Source organism: Xyrauchen texanus, chromosome 42 (genome assembly GCF_025860055.1).
Source record: "Xyrauchen texanus isolate HMW12.3.18 chromosome 42, RBS_HiC_50CHRs, whole genome shotgun sequence".
Lineage (NCBI taxonomy): Eukaryota > Metazoa > Chordata > Actinopteri > Cypriniformes > Catostomidae > Xyrauchen > Xyrauchen texanus.
Window position 1 is genome coordinate 30,133,784 of NC_068317.1, and position 27,574 is coordinate 30,161,357.

Sequence of the window (27,574 nt, forward strand, 5' to 3'; positions counted from 1 at the left end):
GTTCGCCCTGTCTCTCCGCACAACCTGTCTGTGCACTGGGAGAAGGATGTTGCTGTTTTCAAGTGGGACAGTGGATATGATCCAGACACCCTTTTAATACACCACCTCCAGTACCAGCTCAGCCAGCACAAAGAACACCAGATGTGTGTGGACAGAAAGGTATTTATAGTCATTTCAAGTCATTTATTTATAAGGCACATTAAAAAACAACAGTAGTTGAGCCAAAGTGCTGTATAGTAGAGACAAATTATAACTATAAAAGCAAATCTTTCAACAATAATAAGAAAAGGTTACTGTCTTAAAGGAGAAGCAACACCACAACCAAGTGTTTCTGACCTGTGGTGGACTGGCCATAGGGAGAACCGGGACTTTTCCCGGTGGGCCAGCCACGAAACAGGGCCGAACGGGCTCTGATAAGCCGAAACGGGCCACAAAATGGTGCCGAGATATGCCGAGGGGGCGCGATATGCAGAAAAGGACACAATAACCCCTATAAATATAGAGATAAATAACGACATGTTTTTCCATGTGAGCTTTTGCACAATACTGATCTAGATAGCGCTGAAGCGGCGCATATTTGCTCTGATTATTTTTGTGACTCTGATTCAGGCGCCAGATAAAGAAAATATGTGCTAACTTAATCAGACAAAAACAACATTTTGACCTTTGGGGTTTAAGTCCTTGGTTGGAGGGGGAGGGGGGTGTTGCAAAATGTTTTTGTACAAAAAATGTTACACTCATGTGACACTTGCTTGTGTATTTGCAGCTTTATGAGGTAGAGGTCATGGACCAGAATATGTTGATGGACAAGTCTAAATTTGAACCTTACACAAGTTACACAGCACGCGTGCGATCACGGCCAAATCAAGAATATTATAAAGGTGTGTGGGGCCAGTGGGCCCCTGCGTTACACTGGAGGTCAGGCCACATTCACAGTGAGTGAATTTGTACAACAAACAAAAAAATTGCAAGAAACATTACATGCATTTCAACTGTAAACACAACAGCTTACTTTTTGTTTAAGATTCTTTTCAATTACTGCTGTTTGTGTTTTAAATAAGAAACTCCGGAAAGATCATTCCACGTTGCCTGGTATCTTCTGCTTTTGCCTTTGCCACTGTTCCTCCTCACCTGTATCCCTTATTCCAGGTTTGAAACATGCACTTTACTCTACTTCAAAACATTATCTGTACCATCCTTATTTTCGGTTTTCAAGTTAAAACTATGGGCATGTTTTTGTTTTAGATGGAGAAAGCACGATTATATCCCATCACCAGCCCCTTATTTAAAAGACTGGAATGTAGATGTTCAGGTAAATTACACCAAAGCATACATAACAATGCATAAATACAAATAGACTTGGCTTGTAGGGGATTTCTTATCTGTTATGAATGTACTTAAATGCAATGCAACATCCACCGATCAACAACAACATTAAAACCACCTGCCTAATATTGTGTAGGTCCCCCTCGTGCTGCCAAAACAGCACCAACCCGCATCCCAGAAGATGATATTCTTCTCAGCACAATTGTACAGAGTGGTTATCTGAGTTACTGTAGACTTTGTCAGTTCAAACCAGTCTGGCCATTCTCTGTTGACCTCTCTCATCAACAAGGTGTTTCCATTCACAGAACTGCCGCCACTAGATGTTTTTTATTTGTGGCACCATCTGAGTAAATTCTAGAGATTGTTGTGTGTGAAAATCCCAGGAGATCAACAGTTACTGAAATACTCAAACCAGCCCATCTGGCACCAACAATCATGCCAAGGTCCAAATCACTGAGATCACATTTTTCCCAATTCTGATGGTTGATGTGAACATTAACTGAAGCTCCTGACCCATATCTGCACGGTTTTATGCACTGCTGCCACACGATTGGCTGACTAGATAATCGCATGGATGATTGCTGGTGCCAGACGGCTGGTTTGAGTTGTTTGACAAAGTAGCAATTGCGAGATATAAAGTCAGAATTACGGTATCTTTGAAAAAAGTAGCAATAAAGTTGCAATTGTGAGTTACAAATTTGAAATTGTGAGATACAGTCGCAATAACGAAAAATAAAGTTGCAACTGCAAGATATAAACTCGAAATGGCAAGATATGAAGTCACAATTACAAAAAAAAGTCTACATTGTGAGATATAACGTCGCAATTATAAGATTTAAATTTGAAATTGTGTAAATAATTTCAATTGTGAGATTAAAAACTCAAAATTGTGAGATAATGTAGCAATTGCGAGATATAAAGTCAGAATTACAGTATCTTTGAAAAAAGTTGCAATAAAGTTGTAATTGTGAGTTACAAATTTAAAACTGAGATAAAGTCGCAATTGTGAGTAATTGCAAGAATAGTCATAATTGCAACAAACTCCAATTACAAGATATGAAGTCGCAATTATGAAAAAGTCACGATTGTGAGATATAAACCTGCTATTATAAGAAATAAAGTCTCAATTGTGAGCAAAAAACTATTTTCTTCAGGGCAGGATCAATGCACCATAATAGACACTTGCATGCCAAATTGCATGCTTTGAAATCTTTGTTTTGACATTTTGTACACCAAAGCGGCCAGTTTCGGAACAATAAGGAGCTATTACAAATCAGATATAAGATTCATATCAATTAAGGTTTTGAGGTATGTTATCAGATATGAAATGAGCTTCTGACTGCAAATGTATGTGGGGATTTGAACACCACCGAATTCATTTAGAAAACAATTCCTGAATAATGGTAAGCTTATGGATACTATTATACTAGTCTGTTAGTAAAGAGGTTCTTCAACCACCTCTTAGTATCTGCTTGACAGAAAAACAGTTGCAATTTAACAAAATTTCTTTAATGAAAAGCATGCGCAGTCATATCTCAAAACATACCTACTGGATAATTTATGTGTGTAAATAAATTACACACACTCATACCTCAAACGTACATTTTTAAGCCTCTGTGCGTTTAAAAAATGTATGTTGCTAACAAGTTGCTAAATAAGGAAGGACTACAACTACCACAAGCATGTGAGTGAAAGTGCATGGTGAAACGGAAAACAGTTGTAGTCCTTATCTTGCAACTTGTTTGCAACATTTTTTATTTTATTTTTAAAACATGCAGATTCAAAATTCATTATGTCTATTAGGGGGAGGGACATTTTCATTCTAGAGAGCATTTTATTGGACAAAAATTGGTCCATGTTCCGGGAAGAGAAAGACTGTGAGTTCGGAATTGCATACAACTCATAATATTTCGGAATTGCATACAACTCATAATATTTCTGCCATAGCCACATTTGGCACAAGTAGTAAGAGTAGTATACTACTTGTGTATAAAAGTAAGGTGTATAAAGCTGCTATAGGTTATTTATCTAAACTTATAAGAGCACAGTAGCATATACTGTAGATGGCTCCATGGCTTTCAAGAGACATGGACTAAAAGCTATAAAACTCTAAACTTCAACGATGGCTTCTAGTGGCAGAATTTAGAGGATCTTAAGATTTGCATTGGTGGAAAACAGCACTCAACAGTTCTCAAACAATCTGGCATTCGCTTAACACAAACAGGTAAATATATATGTGTGTATATTTGCAGATCTGTAGATTGTTATCAGGAGAGCTGAGAAATATAATGCAGGGGGAGGAGTCTCTTCAGATTGACATTCTGACAGAGAGCCCAGACACGCCCCCTCAACCAACCACCTTAATTGAGAAGATGGAAATGACCAATGAGCCTATGCCCCAATCTTTCAGCATGCCCCATTCTCTTGTGGGCTCAGAGGTTGACTCGGGCTGTTGGATTCGAGACATCACGACAACAGAGAGAGGAAGCATCACATGCAGCGAGGACTACTGTCCGCTCTCCCAACACACTTACGGCATCTAACACACGTCATATGATCAAAAGTTATTTAAGATCATTTTATTGCAAATTAGGTCATTATGGTGAATTACTTTCGATAAAAATATCAAGAATAGACATGAATTACTGTTGCTTTAAAAAGCAGAAATAATCCAAAAGGTTTAGTATAGTGTTGTTGCATGCACTGAATATAAAAACTACTGTTACATACATAAAAAACTAAATCATGTTTTCCTTGGTTATATTTCTGTGCTCTCTGACAAGTTTGCTCATATTTTCATTTTCTTTGTTCGCTTCAACTGTATTTTTCTTTGCTTTTGTTTCCAAGTTCTGCACTTGATTTTCCAAAACTTGTGAGTAGAGTTTCATGTAAATCAGGGGGCGTTTTGCGTCCCCATTGGTCCACTAGTTCTTGATCGACAGCTCCTCCTCTAGCCAATCATTCGAAGAGGGGAGGCGATGTCACTCAAATGCAACTCCGATGGCTGCTGTTCAATATTATATTATTTGTGTTTGATAAATAAGCTGCTTGTGCCTGTTTTGAGTATTTCTGCCAGCTCTAAGAAACAATGTGTTGTCTGAGTAGGCCATTATCATAGTCCGTTAACACACGTATCAAGTCAGCTGAATTTAGTTAGCAGAGACTTTAGTTTAGGCATTGTAACAAAGTTAAGGATGGGAAAGGAGGCGGCGGAATCCGGACAAACCATCAAAATAATGTGTAATGAAAACAAATAGACACAAAACACAAACGTACTGCAGCTGCATGTGGCTCTCTCTCTCCCGAACTGAAGCGTTCAGCTGCAATTATCCCTCTTCTCGGCTGATTAGCCCGATTGGGGGCCGGGGAACACCCGGCATGACGTAGAGCGCTGCCCCTTTGGCCCGACTGCCGGCAGGCTTTTCCCCACCTCTCTAGGGTTGGGGAGAGGGATGAGGGGAGGGGAAAAAAAAAGAGGAGAGGGAAAGGCCAAAGCGGAACGACAGTGAGAGAGAGAGGAGCGAAAGGAATAATCTGGTTCACCAGCACCCAGGTATGCTGTCGCCCGGCCCTCAGCCACTCCCCAACCTCTGGTGGATGATAGCCACTCCTCCCCGGGCGGATCGGAGCAAGTCCTCTGACCCCTGGTGGATGGAACGCCCCTCCACGTTTTGGCGGCTGGTAGGGAAGTCCTCATCCCCCAGAGCTTCAGCCAGGTTTGTGTATCCTTACAAAGCAACTGTACATTGTGTATTGTATATTGTGTGATATAAATATACACAGTTTTGAAACACTCGACTGAAATGTTTCTCATGATCTTAAAAATCTTCATACCGAACGTGTTTTTGCCCACATCTGCTCAGTTTTTCCATTGTTTTCCTATGTAAACACACACTGGACGAACGTCCATACCTACATGTTTCTTCAGTATCTCACAGGACCGGCACATTTTTACACACAGTGTCAAAAATAAAAAGAACTTCAAGTCTCAAAAACATTCTGTTTCATTCGTTGCGCTGCATCTAGATTGCATCTAGATCACAAAGATTTAACGTTCTGAACAAGTTCAGGTTGCAAAGATGTGACTGTTACAGTGTTTAACATTATTCCAGATTGTTCTGCACCAAGCAAAGTTTCAGCACTTTCAGCAATGTTTTATTCTGCTTCTGCTCTAGTGTGCTGAGGGGCTGACATGCCTTATTGGTCTACTGTTACAATACTGTAACGAATGTTGCCAACGATGCTTACATAAAATACAGCCTTTTGTAATATGGTGAACAATACAATGCAGCATCAGAATATAAGCTCCTGGTGATTAAATAAGACAGAAATGTATTACTATTGTATACAACAAATCCTCAAAGTAATAATAATTATAATAATAGTGCATCAAATTATAATGACATACTGGACAACAATAAATTACTGTTGGCTTATAATAGTTAAAAACTGAATTTCTAAATGTTAGCAAGAGTAGTAGGTTTTACACATCCGGTTCATTAATAAAATAGAGAGTTTTGTAAAAATATATGTGGGTAAATATAGTTGCTTTTTTTGTCCCTGTATTGGGGAAAACTGGAAAACATGCATTAATTAACTTTAACTAGATTTGTATGTTTCTGTAAACATTTTGAATGTACTTGGCTACAACTGATAGGATGAATAGGATGAATTTAAAATTATGATTTACATTTTCTGTTATTTTTTTTAAGCAAACATTTTCGAAATGGGGCCCCGACATGATCGGTTGCTTGGGGCCTCAAAATCATAAACCTTCTCCCTGGTCTCGTGAAACATACATAACAGAAAAGATTTATATCTCTTTGGAGACAATTTTACTCTTGAATAGTGATGCACGCCTGACATCAACGCTTTGGGCCATCTAGAGCTACGCGCGCAGGACGCGCTGTTGTGCCAAGCGAAAGTTTAAAGAAGTCAGTACACATCAATTCTTATATGCATTTTCACTATAAAAGAGATTTAAGGATGGGTCAGTCTTCCGGGACCTCATTCCACCTCCTGTACCTCATATATTCTTTTTTGTTGTGCCCACACCTCTTTAGTATTCATCAATCATGCTATTGTAAATAATGTAATATAATAATGGCAATTATAATGGCTTAAGTACCAAAAGTGTACAGGGTTATTAGGGTTATTCTATTCTAATCATGCTGCTTTATATTTATTTTTTGCACTTTTATAAATTGTTTATATGATCATTTCATGTCTATATAATTTTACCAGCACATGACATCTATTTCTTTGTTTATTACAAGAGAAATGAGTACTACATTCATACAAATAAATACAATCTCACATTGTTTTTCTGTGCAACAATGGTGATCGTTTGGGTAACCACCTTTGCCTTTAAAACAGCACCAATTAACCTAGGTACACCTGGACAGTTTTTCTTGGTTGTTGGCAGATAGGATGTCCCAAGCTTCTTGGAGAATTTGCCATAGTTCTTCTATCTGTTTAGGCTGCCTCGATTACATCTGTCTCTTTATGTAATCTCAGACTGATTCGATGTTCAGTTGGGGGCTTCGTGGGGGCAATGATAACCATTGCAGGGCTCCCTGTTCTTCTATTCTAAACTTTTCTATTTGCAAAAGCAATGCTTGAGAGTCTAACATTATTATTTCCTATTGACACACTAAAGCTGAAGATATAAATAACCATTTTTTGTGAAACATCTTATGTGCCTAAGACTTTTGCACAGTACTGTACAGCCATGGCCAAAAGTATTGGCAGTGGCATACATTTTGTGTTTTGCAAAGTTTGCTGCTTCAGTATTTGTAGTTTATATTTTCACATGTTTCTGTGGTATACTGGAAAACAATGAGAAGCGTTTCATAAGTTTTAAAGGCTTTTATTGGCAAAAACACTCAATTTATGCAAAGAGTCAATGTTTACAGTGTTGACCCTTGTTCTTCATAACCTCTGCCATTCGCTCTGGCATGCTGGATATCAGCTTCTGGGCAAAATCCTGACTGATGATCCATTCTTGCCTTATTAGTGCTCGGAGTTGATCACAATTTGTGGGCTTCTGCTAGTCCACTCGCCTTTTGAGGATTGACCACAGGTTCTCTATGGGATTAAGATCCAGGGAGTTGCCTGGCCACGGATCCAAAATTTCAATGTAATGATCTCCGAGCCACTTCATTATCACTCTTGCCTTGTGACATGGTGCTCCATCATGCTGGAAAATGCACGGATCGTCACCAAATTGCTCTTGGATCGTTGTGAGAAGTTGCTCTTGCAGGACGTTTTGATACCATTCTTTATTCATGGCAGTGATTTTGGGCAGAATTGTGAGAGAGCCCACTCCCTGTGATGAAAAGCAACCCCACACATGGATGGTCTCAGGATGCTTCACTTTTGGCACAACACAGGACTCATGGTAGCATTCACCTTTTCTTCTCCAGACTATCAATTTTCCAGATGTCCCAAACAGTCGGAAGGGGCTTCATCAGAGAACATATCTTTGCACCAGTCTTCTGCTGTCCAATCCTTGTACTTCCTGCAGAATTTCAGTCTGTCCTTGATGCTTTTCTTAGAGAGAAGTGGCTTCTTTGCTGCCCTTCTTGACACCAGGCCATTGTCCAAAAGTCTTCGCATCACTGTGCATGCAGATGCACTCACACCAACCTGCTGCCAATATTGAGCTCTGCACTGGTGGTGACACGATTCCGTAGCGGACTCCTCAGGAGGAGACGGTCCTGGCGCTTGCTGGACACTCTGGGACATCCTGAAGCCTTCTTCACTGCAGTTGAACCTCTCTCCTTGAAATTCTTGATGATCCAGTAAATGGTTCTTTCAGGTGCAATAAACAGCATGTGAGGCAAAGTGATGATGGCTGCACGTCTTTCTTTGGAGGTAAACATTGCTAACAAGAACACAATGATTGGAAGCACTTCTTCCCTCCTTTTATAGCAATCAGTCTGCTCTTATAATCCAATCAGAATGATAGAGTGATTTCACCTGACTAGTACTCGTGAAATGATGTTAGCTGGTCATTTTGTGCCAGGGCCAAAAAACTGTGAAATTTGGGTTTTTGTGATGGTTCATTTTTTTGGCCAATTAAGCTTTTTGCAATTATTTAAAATGCATCTGATCACTCTGCACAATAATCTAGAAACAATGTGAATCAACACCACAACCACTGAAGCAGAAAACTTTGCGAAACACAACATTTATGTCACTGCCAAAACGTTTGGCCATGCCAGGTCTCTAGAGATGAAGATATGTAACAGTGTTTGGTTAAGACCCATGCATTTAAAGGTTAATATATGCACTAAAATTTCTAATATTAGAAAAAAATCATATTATAATTAATATACAGTATTTACAATAATACCCATTGCATATACATCCTTTGCGATTTTGTTATTCATGTGAAAAGTCAATATCTCTACATAATTCACAAAATTGCATGGACACCCAAAAACCCCAGTGCAGCCATATTTTGTAGAAAGAGCTTTATTAAACATACAGACACAATCTGTGTGAACACAGGACACATGTTCCCATCAAACAAACGAGAAACATAACGTACAGCATGTTTAAGAGAATTGGACTCTGGTTCTGCTGCTCACAGGAGCAAGTGTTCTGGACTTCAAATCGACAGCATCAGACAATCCCAGACAGATCTAAGACCACACGACTGGTCAAATACAACACTTCCAATGGAGAAGAAACTGGTCTTAGATCAGCATTCTGAGGTGAAATTCACCATGAGGCTCTTCCCCACATACATACATACGATACAACGTAATAAACCAACCAAAACCAGATCCACACACACACACACACATACACACAGACTCACACACACACACTTTTGAGGGGGGGAACTTCGCAAACATACTAAAATTACGCATTCATGCAAGCGCATACAGACAGACACACCAAATGATTGAGGAGCTAAAATCCAAACAGTCCCCTCTGACCGAAGACTGTTTTCTCATTTCTTACAAGCTGGTTTGGGAACACAATGCGACCTGTGGAGACTGAATTTGTGACATCAGTTTGAACGGAACGGCGAAAAAAAGAAAGTAAAAGGGATGAGTTGTGTGTAAAAGTGTGAATTTGGTGGTTGTGGGTAGAAGGTTGTGGATCTGATGGCACACAAGTCATGTTTTAAGTCCTTTTAGTCCCGTTGAGAGGATGGCATGAGTATACACATATTCCCTCATTTCACTCGTCCATCTTTCTGTCCCGCTTATGATGGAGAGAATTTTTTGGCCTGTGCACGAACTCTCTTCTCGTACTCCACTCTATTCTGACTGCAAACAGCAACAAACACAGAGCAAAATATGTAAGAAATTACAATCTCAATAAGTGTGCTGCCTACCAAAGCAACATTTGTAGGCATCTCAGACATTCACCCAAAATGAAGGCTGTTGTACATGGCGCGTAAAATCATGTGACTTAAAACCTGTGCACATCGTCTGCATGTGACTTAAATAGACTGCAGTCATAAATGAGTTTAAAGATTGCGTTAAACTTTAACACGTTATTTTTATTTTTTACAGATAATTAATTGCACAAAATTAACGCTTTAAATAGACAGTCCTACTCCAAAAATAATTAAAATAAAAATGGCCTCAAATTAGTTTGATACATGGTATACTACAACATTTTAAAACTTCTCAACCCACCTTTACTTAGTATGAAAATGACACTAATAACAGTGAGTTGGAAGTCATAATGGGCCAATTTTTTTAAATAAATAATTGAAAGTTGGTCACGGTTCCCACAGGACATTTTATGTGCCCAGCAAGTCAAATATATAAGCAAAAACACATGCGTCCATTTAAAGGTGGGGTATGTGATTTTCTTTTTTGACCATTTTTTCAAAATAACTTGAAATCCTATTCCTAACCCACTTACTGGCTGTAAATTAGAAGCACTGAAATGAAAATTAAGCAATTTAATCATCTGTGGAACGGGCAGGACTCGAAAAACTCCAGCCAATCATTTTCAAGACCATCTAGAATCATTGGACAGAAAATGTGTCAATCAAACGGTCGTACCATGCCCCCTCCCCCACCACCCTGGCTGGCGTGTCCCGTTCAGTAAGCATACTCAAAGCTCGTGACCCAGTAACAGGAAGCGATTGTATTTATGTATGGAGAATAGAGCTTTTATAGTGCTAGTGGGGTTGTTCCACATTTCTATGAATCCTGTTTTGAATAGAAGACCGCTGTACAGACGCCAGGGCTGGCTATGTTCTTTTTTTTTACAGTTATGAGAAAATCAGCTCTACACCTTTCAAGAGTGGTATGCGAACCCCTCCTCCTGCTGTGTCAACAATTTGCTCTGAAAAATTGTCTGACAGGTGAATGCACTGTTTGACTAGTGAGTCTAGAACACTGCTAGAACACTGCGCATCTGAGTTTTCGCTCGTGCATGATTGCGCGTCCATGTTTTTCGAATGGGTGGAGTCAGGGCCAGCGTTGGAGGAGAGAAGGTAGGACCTTAGAGTTGTGTATTTTCAAAATCTGCCGGCCGTTTTGCAAATCACATACCCCACCTTTAAATCAAGCTTTTATTTTGCCATTTCTATGCGTTTTCAATGCACATTCGGTTTCAAACCAGCACATTTGGCACCAACATTCATGCCACGCTCCAAATCACTGAGATCACATTTTTTCCCATTCTGATGGTTGATGTGAAAATTAACTGAAGCTCCTGACCCGTATCTGCATGGTTTTATGCACTGCTGCCACACTATTGTCTGATTAGATAATCGCATGGATGATTGCTGGTGCCAGATGGGCTGGTTTGAGTATTTCTGTAACTGTTGATCTCCTGGGATTTTCACACACAACAGTCTCTGAAATTTACTCTGAATGCTGTGAGCAGCAGTTCTGTGGATGGAAACTCCTTGTTGATGAAAGAGGTCAACAGAGAATTGCCAGACTGGTACGACAAAGTCTACGGTAACTCAGATAACCACTCTGTACAATTGTGCTGAGAAGAATATCATCATATCTGAATGCTGTTCTGAGATGCGGGTTGGCGCTGTATTGGTGGCACAAGGGGGACCTACACAATATTAGGCAGGTGATGTTAATGTTGTGACTGATCAGTGTATACTTATAAAGATCAGGCTACTGAAGATAGGCTCAGTGAAAAGTTTCATCCAAGATAGTTTACAGGAGGAAACATAAATTATAAATGTACTAAAGAGTACTGAATGGAGTATGAATAGGTGTAATAGTTCCAATTAAATAACCTGCATTCATGTGAGATTTCTTGCAAATGTTAGAAAAGTTTCTCATGCGTGTCACATGAGGAGTGCTATTTCTGTGCATTATCAGAGTTGCTGCTTATGTAGTGTGTTTCAAATCAACCACTTATGAGGTTCAGTTTTGGTTAGGATGATGCCTTAGAAGACGCTAGCCAGCAAGAACGTTCACTAGGGTTTAAACAGAACTTAACACTTCAGTATGTACGGTTTTCATCATACCAGTAAATAGTGTAAGCCTCTGCCTGAGCTGGATCCTGTATGTTCGGTTCATTTAGAAGCTCCTGAATCCCTAACAGGATCTACAGAAAGATAAACAGAGCAAGTTAATATCGATAATGGAGGATTTTCGAAGCAAAGCACTAGAACATAGATCATAAATGTGAAAGACACAATTAACAGCACAACACATGATATAGTAACACTGTGTTCTTAAACAGCAGTACAAATGTCTAAAATTATGTCATTAAAAAACAACATGAAACTGTTTTCACAAAGCATTTAACGTTCATAATGTGATCTAATTGAGTGACAGACTTTTCAGCAGAAAATGAATGTAGGACAGGGCTTGTAGGACTGCCGTTCAGGTTTATTTAATTTCTTTTTACCTGTTTAATGGTGATGGCAGGTCTCCAGTCTTTATCCTCCTCCAGGATGGAAAGACACACTGTTCCTGATGGGTACACATTCGGATGGAACAGCGGAGGTTCAAACTTGCCTACGGAAGAGGGAGTAAAATAGGATAGCATTTCGTAAAGTTTGATGGGCCGCAGATGTAAGCATACAGGGACATGGTAGGTTTGCGCAAAACTCACACTTCGGAGGCGAGGAGGGGTAGTCGTCTTTAAACAGCATCCTTAACTTAAACAGTCCCCCTTCCCATGGAGTCTACGGAAAGAACGAGAGAGATGCTTCATAAATGCAGCAGTATTATCTATTTAACACTTAAGTGAGCAGTCTTACCCCCTTCTTTCCCGGAATAGCACATTCCCAGTTCATAAGATTCATCGTTCCGTCTGGGTTTTTCGTTGGTACAGCAACAAAGCCCTGTGGACATTTCATTGGGACAAAAGTGCAATGTGTATATGAGTGGGTACAACACACTGGTGTCACATGGTTAATGAAGGTTTTTGATTTATGTGTATATCATAAGCAGAAATATTAGTGAATGATTTGGGGTGTAAGTGTTTGCAGGATGAAAGGGGTAAATCTAGTTTGTGCAGATTGATTCTTCTGTTAGTAAAAGAATGTAAACGTCACTCACGAATGGATGGTCTTTTCTCCATGCTTTGCGCTCTTGTGCAAGTCGACTCAGAGCAATGCCAGACATGACCACTGATCCTATAGAGAAGTAATCATTTATTGTAGTAGGCCAACATGTCATATCTATACTATATATTATATCAGACCTGCCATATATACACAGCTCTGGAAAAAGTTAAGAGACTGCTGCAAAATTATCAGTTTCTCTGGATTTACTATTAATAGGTATGTGGGGGTTTTTTCGCTCCCTTTTTCTTCCAGTTTGGAATGCACAATTCCTAATGACTCGCCTCAATCCGGGTGGTGGAGGACAAATCGCAGCTGCCTCCGCTTCTGAGACCGTCAATCCACGCATCTTATCAAGTGGCTTGTTGAGTGTGTTGCCATAGAGACATAGTGCATGTGGAGGTTTCACGCATCCATGAACACACCACACGCCCACCGATAACGAACCACATTATAGCGACCAAATAAAAATCTTCCAGGCCATCAAACAATGCTGAGCTGCTTGAATGTGCACCAGAAGTGGCATAAAGTCACCAAACATTAATGTGAAAGACTGGTAGAGATCATGCAAAGACGCATGAAAGCTGTGTTTGAAAATCAGGGTTATTTCACCAAATATTGATTTGTGAACCCTTCCTAAGTTAAAACATTATTATTGTGTTTAAAAATGAATATGAACTTGTTTTCTTTGCATTATTCAAGGTCTGAAAACACTGCATCCTTTTTGTTATTTTGACCAGTTGTCATTTTCTGCAATTAAATGCTCAAAATGACAATATTTTTATTTACCATTTAGAATAAAACAAACATTTTCATTTTACTCAAACACATACCTATAAATAGGGCTGAAATGATTAGTCAATGTTATCCACAACATCGACAATAAAACATTGTTGACCAACATTTTTTTTGTTGAATAGTCGTTTGATCTCATTTAATGTAGACATGAGATCACATTAACCTGTAATGATGGCACGCGAGAGCAGCACTGCAGTTCACACCTGACCGAGGAGAGGAAGAATTACACAGTCCAGATGCACCATAAACTTTCCAAACAGCTTCAGGTGATGTAGATCCCAAAGTATGAGGGAATTATAATGCAAAAATACAAAATAAGTAAATACAGAAGCACTCTTGTTGTGGAATAAGTGGAGTCGGAGCTCTTTAAAGGAAACACCCCGGTGTTACATCTTTAATGCAGTTATATATAATGCTTTATAGCTTTATTAAAGTTAAAATAATATGGAAGCAGATCATGCAAATAACTACAAACTCTGAAACTGGCCTTTCTCAGTGCATTCAGCACCTCTTCTATGAGTTGAGCAAATGTCCCGATCTAAGGGGGAGAGATTGAAACTGCACCCGGCTGATGCACACTCTGTCACAGGGACGCTCGTCCCTCGAGCACGCACTTATTTTTTTCCAAAGCTGTCTATATTATAAACAGAGCTGAGATATTCTTCTAAAAATCTTCATTTTAGGGTAAAACAAAAAATGCCCATAAAACATGGTATTACAGCGACAGTGGAACTTCATCATTCACCCTGACAAAATAAACACATTTTTAACACCTCATTATGAAGGCTTTTACTATTATGACATAGGTTTTTAACTGCACATTACGACATCACAATTGTTGTTTTTAGCTTTACGTTATGGCATCATAATCATGGTCTTAAACTACACATTGTGACATCCTAATATACGTTTTTTTAATATTATGACTTCATAATCAATGATTTAAACTCCACATTATGACCATAGAAAGGTTCATAATAACATCACATTATGACATCATAATCTAGTCCAGCGCTGGAACGCGGTTCATGAGCGCGCAGGACAAAGAAACTCGACTTCCTTTAACGCGAACGCGCGTTCGCACAGCAACCATACCAAACAAAACCGATGCGGCCGTTTACCGGCCACCAAAACACAATAAACCCGCATCCATTGAGACAGAACCGCCTTACCTTGTGAATCCCAGTATTATATGTCTTCTGGGTCCGCTCACTCGAATCGTGTTTGACTCGGAACCGAAGCTGTTAAGATTCCCTCCCGAAAACACATTCGGTTCTGAAGCAGCCTGGTCAGGACCAGCAGCACACCACGCAGATCGCCTGCACGAAATCCTACAACTTTTGAAATAATACTTATACTATTCGTTTAATAGACTAATCCGTTGATATACTACAATTTATAAGTAGAGCCACCACGTGCTTGGTAATATGAGGCGCTGTCTTTTCTCTGAAGGAAAACATTTAGAGCAGGCATTTCTTTAGACGACTGACATTTAAAGGGCCCGTACCATAATTAAAAACTCTCTCTCTCTCTCTCTCTCTCTCTCTCTCTCTCTCTCTCTCTCTATCTATCGTGCCTTGATCTCACAACAGAATAAAAAGGTAATTCTGACATTACATCTCACAATTGCAACTATATCTCAATCTTGATAGCGATATAAATGAAAAAAGCCTATACATTTTTAAATTGCAAAATATAAAGTTGCAACTGTATCTTCGACATTGCTAGTATAAAGTCACAATTGCGAGATTTAAACACGCATTTATGTGTATTCGAGTTGCAATAAAGAAATTTGAAATAGTAAAATATAAGTTTAAATTGAGAGAAATAAATTCGAAATTGCAAGGTATAGTTGAGATAAAGTCAACACTGCGAGAAATTGCAAAATATCATGTCCCAAATGTGAGATGAGAGTCAGAAATACCTTGCATATTTGTTTTATTTTGTGGTGGTATCTATTATCAATAGAATCAATTGTTGTTTATGGGGTAGTTTTTAAATTGTGAACAAAAATACATAAAAAAGAGATAAATACATATAAAGATACTGACCATTACTTTTATAGGCTATATTAACTATTAAGGTGAAAATGCAGTTTCATTGGCACTAAGAAATATTTTTGGGTGACCATGATTTATTTAGTCTTCAGATATGGAGGCAATTTATATATATATATATATATATATATAAGGTTAACATTTTACTCTCTATATATAGTTAATGTTCAGCTGGGGACATTATTTGGTAAATTGAGGAAAACTTCAAATGAGTTGCATTTTCTGAAATGAAATTGGACAAGTCAGATGATGTTAGAAAGAAAATGATTGGTTGAATTTGTTCTTTGTGGGTAACAATGATCAAATTCTTCTCCGCAAACCATTTGTGGGTAATACCATGCATTTGAACATTTTAACACTTTCCCCCCCAGATTGTAATGGAATTGCTGCTCATGTCCATGCACAGATGGTACAGCGTCAATGATGGGGTGGATTAATCTCTCAGCATGAAAGGGCTAAACCTTAATATTCAAATGATGCACTCCATTGCACATGTTGAAACATTAGCACCCAAGCCTGGAATTACAAAATGTTTGGAATGATGCTGTTAATGTGATCAACTTAATCAAATCATGACATGACCTTGCTTGTCATGACCTGCTTGCCAAGCTCTTACAAATACTAAGCAACAAAGTCAGATCTGGGTGCCACAGATTACCACTGTTCAGCAGTCTAAATGATTAGAACTTGACTGGCCTGCACAAAGCCCTAACCTGAACCCAATTTAACACCTTTAGGAACAACTTTGCCATCAAAATGATCCAAGGTTAAAGGAAATATGACCCAGACTCAGGCTCATTTCTACATATGAGTGGCTGCTTAGTTCCCCAAGCCACAAGGAGGCCACAGTCTCAATGCCCAAAGGAGAACCCCTTTAAGGGACAACATGAGGGTGAGCGAATGATGACATGATTATTAGTTTTAGGCAAACTATCCCTTTAAGTCGAAATATTCATCTAAGTCAATCCCTAACGATCTGCTTTGTCAAAAATGACTGTAAAAACCACACAGACACACTAGAGTTTGTTTAAAAATGTATTTTTTTTATCTTAAAAGCGTGTGGGTGTGTGTTGGCTACAATCAGCATTGTGAGATTTAGCAGTAAAACTGGTGTCAGACTTAGAGTTAGCATTTTCAAACATTAAACACAAATGTGTGTACAATATTTTAGCCTATTGGATATAGAACAGCGATTTTCAATAAATAAAAATGTGCCAGGTCTGGACAAGCAAGATTGTATTTCATTTTTATTATTATTTACCATGGACAGAATGCATGTCCATTCAACACACAACCCTATAACCACCATGCTCGTTTTCAAATGCTTTCTGCTTGCTTGCCTTTCCTCTAGTTTTACAGACAAAAAGCACTGTCCCTTTAAGATCAAGTGCACAAATATAATAATAATAAAAATAGCTGCAGTGCAAAAGCAATCATTTTTAGATAAAAAAGGAGTAAAAAAAAACTATAGAACAGCATTTCCTTGGGGTTTCATGCATCAATAAAATGTTTTTTTTTGCAAGGAAATCTTATTTCAACAACCTCGCATTAAACACTGTAAGATTAAAATGAGTGCTAAACCATGATGCTACTGCACCATCATTATTACTGATTATCAAATCTCTATTGTTGTCTCTTCATTGTGCATGCAAACCACAAGACTAAAACTAGTCCTGGACATTTCTATTGGGACATACTGAAATTGTTACATGTATATAGACTATAAATGTCCATTCTACTGATTTTGTGATTGAGAGTGTAGTGTGCATTTCCATTTGATCCCTGAGATTTGCATTGGTCCAGTTCTCCAAATCTGGACCAGACAGAATCAGAACCAGTCAACAACTGTCTCTGAATCTGTGTAGATCAAACCAAAGTGTTCCAGTTTTTATTCAAATTGACAGGCACCATAAAGACACATTTACAAATGACATGCTCCTCAAGTGTTGTCTGAGTGCTTCGGATATCCGATGTGCCAGTGTACATGCTTTTTGGGGCGTGAAGAGAACAAGCACATGGAAAGTTCTAGAAAGAACTGAAATGTCTTAAAACCACATGGGATCTAGTAGATCATATTCTAGAACCACGCTCCTGCAGAATCTAGAGAAAAAACAAGAGGAGAATTAAAAAATACAATAAAAAAATAACTATATCTTCTATTACGAACAGCCTGAAACACTATAACGGCTTGTTCTGGACAGCATAGTACATACTACTCTATTTATTATTATTTCTCCAATACATAGTGTGTATACTGTGTATACATAGTGTGCTTACCTTAGCTTTCTCGCTAGGTTGGCTGTTGGCACAATATGATTGGTTGTGCAGCTCCTTAGAAACAACACACAGGAACTCCGCCTGATCTTCGTTACCGTAATTATATGAGGAGCCGATACTGACCAACTACACCATAATACATGAAAGAGAAAGACAGAAATAAAGTAATTGTTTTCATTAAGTGATCGTGAAACGCGTAATGAATAGCTCGCGCAAAGAAAATACAATACCATCATCGTTTACTCACCCCTAAAAATGTTCCCCACTGCTGTAGCTTATCAAATATTTAAATGAGATTATATTCAGATACGACATGTTTAAAAACAACATGCCAGGTTTGACATCAACCGCATTTGGTCATCGAACCAATTATGTTTAATGCGCCATATTTGAATATAAAGAAACACAAATTAAATTTGAGAGATATGGTGGAGGGAAAGGATGTTAGTGAATAAAGATTAACATTTTGGTTTCTGACATAAAGCTGTCAAATATGTTTTCGCTTGGAATATAATGCACTTATTGCTCTGTGAACTACTTTTATGGTGTTTTTTGTCATTTTTGGAGCTTGACAGCTTCCGTCCTCTTTTGCTTTCAATGCATGGACAAGCGCAGCCAGGACATTCTGAAAACTAACTCTTTTTGTGTTCCACAGAAGAAAGAAAGTCATATGGGTTTGGTGAGTAAATGATGATTTTTGGGTTAACTTTTGCTTAGCCTGATCTCATGAAATGATGTGAACGTGGCTACATTTTTGCAAAAATGATACTACGTGGTTCATTACACGAATTGTGGCAGTTCCGAGGTGAAATGTCCACTGTGTGGCATTAAAATCAAGTTAAATGTTCTTCCAAACAGATGATGTTTTTAAAGGAATATTCCGGGCTCAGTACAAGTTAAGCTCAATCGACAGCATTTGTGGCATAATGTTGATTACCACAAAAACTCATTTTGACTCATCCCTCCTTTTTGTTTTTTAAATAAAAAGCAAAAATCGAGGTTCCAGTGAGGCACATACAGTACAATGGAAGTCAATGGGGCCAATTTTTGAGGGTTTAAAGGCAGAAATGCGAAGCACATAATTTTATAAAAGCACAAACATTAATTCTTCTGTTAAAACGTATGTATTATTTGAGCTGTAACATTGTTTAAATCATCATTTTTACAGTCGTTTTGGGGTTTTAGGCCATCGTCATGGCAACAAAATTATAAAAGGTGATTTTATGATACTAAAATCATGTTAACACATATTGTTTATGTCATTTGGCTATACTTTTGAAACTGTATTTTAATGTATAAGGATTGGCCCCCATTCACTTCCATTGGAATTTTTGTGGTAATCAATATTATGCCAAAAATGCTGTCGATTGAGCTAAATATGCATTGAACCCAGAATATTCCTTTAAGATTAATGCGTAATCGAGTTTTTAATCAACAAAATCTACCTCATTAGGCTAAACCTTAAACCTAATCCTAACCGATAATGTCATAAAAAGCAAATGTGAGATGAAAATGCAACCACATTTTGAGATTCTTCTATGACACTTTAAGCTCACGTGTTGACTCGCATGCTCTTCAGGACTCGTACCCGGCTCCTTTGCATCACAAGTACAATGCTCTATCAGTTGAGCAACCATCCAATTTGATCACACTCAAACAAGCGTGTAAATACAGTTGGTTATGTAATGCAAATGTTAAAATGTATATCTTTACAAGTATTGCACTATAGTAAAAGTGTTTCTAATGTTCAATTCACCAGGAAACTGTGGCAGTACATACAAAGATCCACATAAAGATCATTTTGCAACAAAATAGGTATAGTAACATGATTCTATGAGATCAGGTTGCATTTGATTTAATCAGGAATGGTTTAGCACTGCGTTAAAAACATGTAAACATGCTAACTTTTATAACCATGCAAAACATATGTGCATTGACAACAAGCCCACCCACAAGCACAAATTCGCATCGAGTACAACTGTGACCACTGCAATGAAATGCAATGTTGCAGATGACTAACATGCACAGCGCATGCAGTAATAAGTGGGAGGACACGCGATTGTTGGACACACCTCTCCACTGTGGGCGGGGTGAGTTTGGCATGGCTCCTCCCCCTTCACCTCTCGAGACACAATCAGGAAAAACTCTGACTTCTGGGCCCGCCCATAACTTACACTGACAAGCTGCAACAACCAATCAGAGCATAAGGCAGGGCCTGTATCACACACCGCAGGTCAGCTGATGCAGCGGCAGCGATTCTGATCATTGTGGAACTACTGGAATGATCAGACTGAACACATGAAGTGCTTGTTTACCTGCTCAAACTTCCATCCGTCCGACATTGTTGAGACCATCTGAGTAAGTTCCTCTTCTTGACACTGTAACACCCTGTAAACATGCTTGACCGGTGTCTACAGAGAGAGACAAGGGAGAAAAATGTTATTAATCATTTACATGTTATATGCAAATAAAGACATTTTAAATACAAATGAGATTGTACTGTATTCTGTCCTTTTAACGTTCCCGAGGACATGTATTTATTTGCATGTTGTCTGTTTATGCCTGAATGAAACTATGATACATCTTCATTGGACAACTGTGTTCATCACTTGAATATCAGTGGCTGTAATGTGACCGGATAATTAATGCAACTTTTTTCTTCTATGCATGTGTACATTTGAGAAAGAAAACTTACTGTATATAAATAAGATTTAGATTTTAAATGTCCGTCTTAAAGTAATGCAGTTTATTCTAAGCACATTGGGAATGTTCAGGTTCAGTACTATTTAAGCTCAATCGAAAGCATTTGTGTCGTATTGTTGATAGTCACACAAAAATAATTTCAGCTTGTCCCTTGTTTGTTTAAAGCAAGCTAAAATCACAGTTACATAAAGACACTTACAATGTAAGTGAATGGGGCCAATCCATTAAAATTAACATACAAACTATTTCAAAAGTATACCCTTTAGTGCAACAAAAACACTTACTGGGATTGCTGGTGTTATGTCGCCATGATAACATTGGATATAACTTTAATATTTTGATGATAATACGTAAACAATTGAATGTCTTGTGGCTTTACTTTGTATAGTCAAACAGTGTGTATTTTAATGTTTATGGATTGGCCCCAGGGACTGACTGGCCATAGGGAGAACCGGGACTTTGTGGGCCAGTGGGCCGGCCGTGAAAAGGGGCCTAACAGTGCCGAACGGGCAGTAATAAGCTGAAACGGGCTGCCGCGTTATGCCAAACAGGCCGCGATATGCAGGAAACAACAGCGAAACTAATTAAATAAAACTAAAAACTAAATAAAACTAGAATTATTATTATTTTTTTGTAATCAATTTTATGCCACAAATGCTGTCTATTGAGGTTAGCTTGTTTTGCAAAGCAAATAACAGCAAAGCAAAGCCTTGTAAATTTGATTATAAATTCACTGTATTCATATTTTGTGATATTAAATGGGCTATATTCTGGATTTTGCCATAGAAGTACACTAAGTATTTTAGTAAAAGTGTCTGAAACTAAAGCGCCATCATTTAGTTTGATAGGATAATTTTCCACCATTAGCAATTAGAACTGTTATAAATGTGCTATTGGCGGGTTTATGTTATTCTTCTAAGGTTCTGACATTATAACCACAACGCAATCCGAATAACCCTTTTTATCTTAGTCTTCATAAATTGGCAGCTGGAAAAAGCATCTGTTAAATAAAAGTAAATGTAAAAGATTTCAATGTGTTTATAAGCATGTGTGACTTTCAAAATCTCGATTTTCAGAAATCTCAAGAACAGTATTGATAGTTCAGTCTCATGACAGGTGGTAGTAATAGTAAAAGATGGTGAAATCATAAGAACTCCAGCCTGATCTCATGAAAATTACATTACCGTGGCTACATTTTTGCTAAATTAAGTGATTAATTTTACATTTGGCAGCAGTTTCCCAGTGAAATGTCCAGCGGAGGGCGCCAAATGTGAGTGAAATGTTGTTGTAATCAGACAAGGTTTTAAGATGAGTGTTAAACAGAGGATTATAATAGAGGAGTAAACCATACCTTACTATCCAAAAACTTTAACCTAAATCTAACCAATAGTGTCCTAAAAGCAAATCAGAGGTGAACATAACAGACATGCTTACCCTAAACCAGCACCTAACTTAACCAATAGTGTCTTGAAAGGAAATGCGAAATGAAAAGCACATTTTCTGGAGCAGGCACGACATTTTGCATCGCTTCTATGACTCTCTCGTCTCACGTGTCTACTTGCGAGCTTGACTGGGCTTGAGTTGCAGTCTTACGAGTTCCAAGTCCAACAATCCACTGGGTGAGCTACCGCGGAAGCTAATCACATTGGAATAAGTGTGTAGTTGTGTGCTTCGATATCAAGGAATAGAGCGAAAAATACCTGATTATAAAGTCATAATCAGCCTTTACAGTCATGATTTGTGTAACAGTTAATAAAACGCACAGTTGTTGTAGCACCTCTAGTGTTAATTTCACCAGGGAACTGCGGTGAAACGTAAAACTCAGTTTGCAAAAATGTTGTTATAGTAACGTTTATTCTTTTAGACTAGGTTGAAGAAATTGTACGTCTTTTGACCCCATTGAGAAAAATAAACAAAGACATTTACCTTTCTTAAAACAAACATCAGATTTTAGGCTAGCTAAAATATTATGCCTGTATTGTATTGATTTGAAACCCTGCTTGTTGATTGGTTGGTCTCTATGGGAACACAAGTTGTATATTTTTGTGTGAGACAAGTCATACAGTATCTGATGATTTCACCATCTTGCACAAATTTTAACGAGTAGTTATGAGACTACTGTATGCTGGGACAGTTTGATTTACTTGTAAACCCATAAAATGTTTTATACAAATTTGCATAATTGTTTGATAGTCCTGAGCATTTTGTTTTGTTGCACATGTAAACACACTCTATTCAAGTGTCTTAGTGAAGTGTGTGTGCGTCTTAGCTTACATGTGTAGTCCTGGCATCTCTTTCACTGATCTTGTCTTTGATTAGTTTAATTAATGATGTGATATTGTAGAACTCTGCCTCTTCAAGAGCTCCTGAAATGCACATACAGTATACATACGGAATAAAAGACTTCATGGTTCATGATTGCCAAGTTTGATTGTGCATATGCGTCATACCCTCCTCTGTCAGGTTCTTGTTAAGGACCAGCTTTCCATGTCTCAGGTAATTCAGTACAGCACCGAAATACATTGGATCCCTGTCAATCAAATACGCCCCAGATTCATCCTGAAGAATAAATGAGAAAACAGAGAAAGAGATGTTACAAACAGACTACATACTGTATACTTCAGTATAGGATCAGTGGTGCATGCCACGGCAAACGTTATTTTGTAAACCCAACCAGAGATAGAAATAGGCATGTGTGTGGCCAAAAGCACAGTATGAAGAGTAAAAAGAGGGTGTTTTTCCTTGACTGTGCGTGTTATTCTGTGTCTGCTGCACGAAGAGGAGAAAGCCATTAGAGGAGAGTGAGTTTAAACATTAATGAACTGTGCATGTGAAAGTGTGTGCGACTCGGCATCTCTTTCTTTAATGGAATTCAAGACACATTCATAATATATAAACACAAACGCAGTCACTGTGGCACACAACATGACAAACCAATAATCCGTTCTACCTTCAGATTCCAAAAATGAACCTGATAGAGTGTGTGAGATCACTAGGAGGGAAAATCTGGGACACACACACACACACACACACACACACAAGCGCATCTGATGAGTGATTTAAAGACTCCTGCTCTTTACTGGGTTAAAGCCCCTAGAGAGCAGGATTATTCTGGATTAGGGTTATTTTGAGATTACGTCTGAGATTTAGAGATGAGAGGATGTGACACTGTTCAATCATGAAATAAAATTACATTTTTGAATGCCGTTGTGAAATGAGATCATTTAAATGCGCGCTGATAATGGTTACCTGCCATTTAGCTGCTCATCATGTGACAAAATCCAGTGATACATTTACATGTGAGGAATTAGGATTTCAAAAACATTTGTACTGTAGAAAATGATATCATCATAATGTTATAACATCTGCATTATGCATTACGCATTATGTAATTATAGAAGTATAATGGGTTGCAAACACAGTTTCATGTTGACAATTTACATCCTTGTAATAAAATTACAGTATCTGACTTTTCAGAACTTAATGCATTTTAAGTACAATACTAGGGGTTCACCCCAGGGGCAGAGCAAGGAGTTTTTCCACAGGGGTGGTCGGGCAGGGGCCAGCAATTAGTCTGTGGTGGCACAGAACATTTCAAGCAGTACATGTTAAGTTGTGCTCAAAAATGGCAATTGCATGTGGGGTGGCCAATGAGGTCATTCCATGGTGGCCTCGGCCACCCCTGGCCACCCCCAAGCTCCCAATTCTAAAATAATATTATTAAAGGTGCTTTATGTAATATATTAACTGTACTAAATCATACAATGACCGTTGTCATTAGAGAATTAGGAAACATGCTAAGTTGAAATACTGGCTTTTCCGATATCAATGCTATAGCCAGTTTATTCTACTTTGGAGTTTCCATTCCGGGACGGAATTTCTGTTTATGTTTTGGCCTGTGTGATCCCGCCCACTCACCAATAGTATTTCAACACCACCGGGTTGCCAGATTTGAACAGGTTCGCAGGCAAACAACACTGCGCGCTGCATCATGGAAGCCAGCAAATGAACTGGATCAGAGATAACAGATTCCACCCGACCCAAAAAGCCTCGCCATCCGTCTAAAATCCACCATGACCAGATGCGTAGTAAAACAAGGATAAATATTGGAGTCCTGTTGCGTGTCCTCATTCTGGCAACCCGCATGAGCTTCGAGTCTGGGGCGGGGCAGACAACTCTCCAATATTTTGAATTTGGACTGCAGTACCCATTTCAAACGCTTGTTGTCAATCTTACATATAGCACCTTTAATGTAGAATACATTTTATTTACATTCAGAATTCATTCATGTTCATAGATATGACTGGAGGAAATACAGACATTGAGTTTGATGAGCAGAAAAAGAAAACTTTTCTATTAGGGCGTTGCTAAACAGTAACGTAATTTGTTATGTTTTCCATGAAGCAATCATCAAAGTAATCTGATTATAACTATAGAGAAGCATTTGTGGTATAATGTTGATTACCACAAAGATAATTCTGACTCGTCCCTGCTTTTCCTTACAAAGCCAAAATCGAGGTTACAGTGAGGCACTTACAGCAGACCTCACAGAGCACCATCTTTCATTGTTAATGGGAATGACAATGAGGCTGAAGGGATAGACTTAAAGTTATTTGTCTACTGAATGTTTCATCTGCAGAATGCTCCAAAAACACTTTAAACAGCAGTACAGCCCATTGAAGAGACTGTACGTCTATCCCTCACACCCTCATTTTCATTCCCAGTTTTTTGGAGAGTATAAAGACAGAAATATGAAGCATATAATTTTACAAAAGCACTTACATTCATTCTTGTTATACTTGTGTATTATTTGAGCTGTCCGGTTGTTTAAATTCTCGTTGTTATGGTCATTTTAGGGTTTACAGCATTATGTCTTCAAGTCAACAAAGTTGTAAAATTGGCTTTAACTTTACACAGAAAAGGTTAGTAAGCTACTTTATCACACTATAATCATATTAACACATTTATTGTTTACATCTTGTGGCTACTTTTGAAGCAGTGAATATTTTAACGTTTACAAATCGGCCCCATTGACTTCCATTGTAAGTGCCTCACTGATTTTTGCTTAATTTTTTTTAAAGATGTTTTTTTTTGTTCTTGCATCTAACACTGATCATTGCCTGATTTGACCTAGTACAGTAACCTTTGACCCTGATCTCTGACACAGCACAGGCGTTATAAGTGGGACTGTGTCCAGATCACAGGGCAAAACCGGACCTCATGTGCACACTGATGATGTCATCGATATGGTCACCCCAGGGTGCCGCAGACAAGGTGCCACAATCTGCCTGCCTGCATTCCCAACAAATAAAAAGCACAGATGGAGGGAATTCATCCCAGCTATGAGCATTCATAGAGAAAGAACAGTACAGACTTTGTTCTGGGGACTGGGAGGGGTGAAGGGGGCAGGGCGGGTAGTAAAAGTGTGTTTGTTTAAATCCATCCAACAGAAAAAAACAAAACAACATAGTCAAAACAACCATATGGACAAACCCCAATTAACATAGAGACAATACAAGTAATTCAATATGAATAAACACCTCACAAATGTATGATTATGACGTTAAACAACATGACATTGTGACCTATTTTTGAGCAACTCCTCAAAACAGTGGAGAGAGATCTTTTGACTTATGAATAATTTAAAAACTGAATTAAAACGGATTTAAATATTATGATTAACATATGACTAATGCGGTATAATAGATAAACTCAATTATGTACAGCTTTTGGCTTCGGTTAGTTACATTAGCAAAAACACCTTTTTTTGTTATTTTTTAATAATTATTATAGAAATGATACTGCATACATTTATTTAATAATAGCTACATTAAAAAGAATATAATACAAAATATACATTTTTAATAATGATAAATACAATGGTTTCATAATACTATAATAATAATAAAAAAATGTAAATGGTATGTTAAATGTAGTTTTAAATACTTACAGAAGAGAGTAAATAAACTTTACACACTTGCTGTACCTTATCTGAATCCAGGTCTGGGTCCGCTTGGCACAGTCGGGACAGGAATGATTTGGGGTCCCGGCAGAGCGTCTGTCTGGTGGTCAGAAAATACGTGCCGCCGACGTTCAAACGGACCCACTTGGACGATCTGTGGTTAAAAGTCTGTGCCGGACGCCGACAATCGTGTCCGCTGATCTCGCCGTGACTCTCGGCCATCCTGCGCTCGGTGCTCTGCTGAAATGCGTAACGGTGACCGCGCGGTTCTCCAACAACCAACAAACGCGCACGGGAGAGCGCGAAGCACGGACGGCTCTGCTGTTTATTTCACATGAGAAACACCCCCTTAAATGTGTCTTTTAGGCCATAGACAACGAACAGACGCGACTGTGTTGTTTTTTGTATTCCATTGCACAACGTATTCCTGCAGTTGAGTTTCCAGCGATGTCCGATTCGCGAAAGACTCGTTCATTTGAACCGATTCTTTCGAATGAATCGGTCGAACCGATTCGAAAGACGTCCGTTGATCATTGGAATGTGGGATAGATTAAAACTGAGATGGGAAAAATGTGTAGAATAAGTAATATGCTATAAATAGCCTTGTGATTTGCATTAGGCTATATTACTAATATTGGGAATATGATTGTTTATAATATAAAAATGCATATTTAATAAAAAAATAAATAAAAAAAATCAACTCAGCGAGTTTTGAAGATGACTGCCACACCTGGAGTCACAAGTTCGAATCCAGGGCGTGCTGAGTGACTCCAACCAGGTCTCCTAAGCGAGGGTAGAGTCACATGGGGTAACCACATGCTCGTAGTCGCAATAATGTGGTTCGCTCTGGGTGGGGCTCATGGTGAGTTGAGCGTGAATGCTGCAGGGAATAGCCTGAAGCCCCCACACGTGCTAGGTCTCCACGGTAAC

At 38.5% G+C, this 27,574-nt stretch overlaps 3 protein-coding genes across 4 annotated transcripts in view; 1 reads left to right on the top strand and 2 right to left on the bottom strand.

The window, feature by feature from the left end:
* The window catches only part of LOC127634905 (interleukin-4 receptor subunit alpha-like), a 9,981-nt gene extending 4,669 nt beyond the window's left edge, over nt 1-5,312 (top strand). The window contains exons 5-9 of the mRNA XM_052114655.1: nt 2-159; nt 767-935; nt 1,062-1,149; nt 1,246-1,312; nt 3,579-5,312. Of these exons, the coding sequence (XP_051970615.1) occupies nt 2-159; nt 767-935; nt 1,062-1,149; nt 1,246-1,312; nt 3,579-3,869 (773 nt within the window). The 3' untranslated portion in view covers nt 3,870-5,312. The remainder of the gene's footprint in view (nt 1; nt 160-766; nt 936-1,061; nt 1,150-1,245; nt 1,313-3,578) is intronic.
* Nucleotides 5,313-8,797: 3,485 nt separating this feature from the next.
* On the bottom strand, nt 8,798-14,962 carry LOC127634912 (SUMO-conjugating enzyme UBC9-B-like). The gene is made up of 7 exons (XM_052114664.1): nt 14,818-14,962; nt 12,843-12,919; nt 12,542-12,625; nt 12,394-12,466; nt 12,187-12,296; nt 11,801-11,880; nt 8,798-9,611 (listed from the first exon to the last, which is right to left on the bottom strand). Exons 2-7 carry the CDS (start codon nt 12,906-12,908, stop codon nt 9,548-9,550), a joined length of 477 nt encoding a protein of 158 aa, XP_051970624.1. The 5' UTR covers nt 12,909-12,919; nt 14,818-14,962; the 3' UTR covers nt 8,798-9,547.
* A 1,762-nt stretch (nt 14,963-16,724) lies between these two features.
* LOC127634908 (BTB/POZ domain-containing protein KCTD5-like) lies at nt 16,725-27,076 on the bottom strand. 2 transcript variants are annotated; one of them, XM_052114660.1, is made up of 7 exons: nt 26,669-27,076; nt 23,133-23,241; nt 22,957-23,048; nt 20,295-20,390; nt 20,052-20,162; nt 17,980-18,105; nt 16,725-17,802 (listed from the first exon to the last, which is right to left on the bottom strand). In XM_052114660.1, the coding sequence occupies exons 1-7, from the start codon at nt 26,864-26,866 to the stop codon at nt 17,773-17,775; spliced, it is 762 nt and encodes a 253-aa protein (XP_051970620.1). In that variant the 5' UTR covers nt 26,867-27,076; the 3' UTR covers nt 16,725-17,772. The 2 variants fall into 2 exon arrangements, with proteins under 2 accessions (XP_051970620.1, XP_051970621.1); XM_052114661.1 differs by lacking the exon at nt 20,052-20,162.
* Nucleotides 27,077-27,574: the final 498 nt, after the last annotated feature.

Bases quoted from the DNA above. Each gene is read 5' to 3' on its own strand.
- LOC127634912 (XM_052114664.1), bottom strand. From the start codon at position 12,908: ATGTCTGGCATTGCTCTGAGTCGACTTGCACAAGAGCGCAAAGCATGG. The intron at 12,626-12,842 runs GTGAGTGACGTT...AAATGTCCACAG, and splicing joins GGAGAAAAGACCATCCATTC to GGCTTTGTTGCTGTACCAAC. The intron at 11,881-12,186 runs GTAAAAAGAAAT...ATCTTTCTGTAG, and splicing joins CTGCCATCACCATTAAACAG to ATCCTGTTAGGGATTCAGGA.
- LOC127634908 (XM_052114660.1), bottom strand. From the start codon at position 26,866: ATGGCCGAGAGTCACGGCGAGATCAGCGGACACGATTGTCGGCGTCCG. The intron at 23,242-26,668 runs GTACAGCAAGTG...TTTATTCTTCAG, and splicing joins CAGACCTGGATTCAGATAAG to GATGAATCTGGGGCGTATTT. The intron at 18,106-20,051 runs GTGTGTCCAACA...ATTATGGTGTAG, and splicing joins ACCCCGCCCACAGTGGAGAG to TTGGTCAGTATCGGCTCCTC.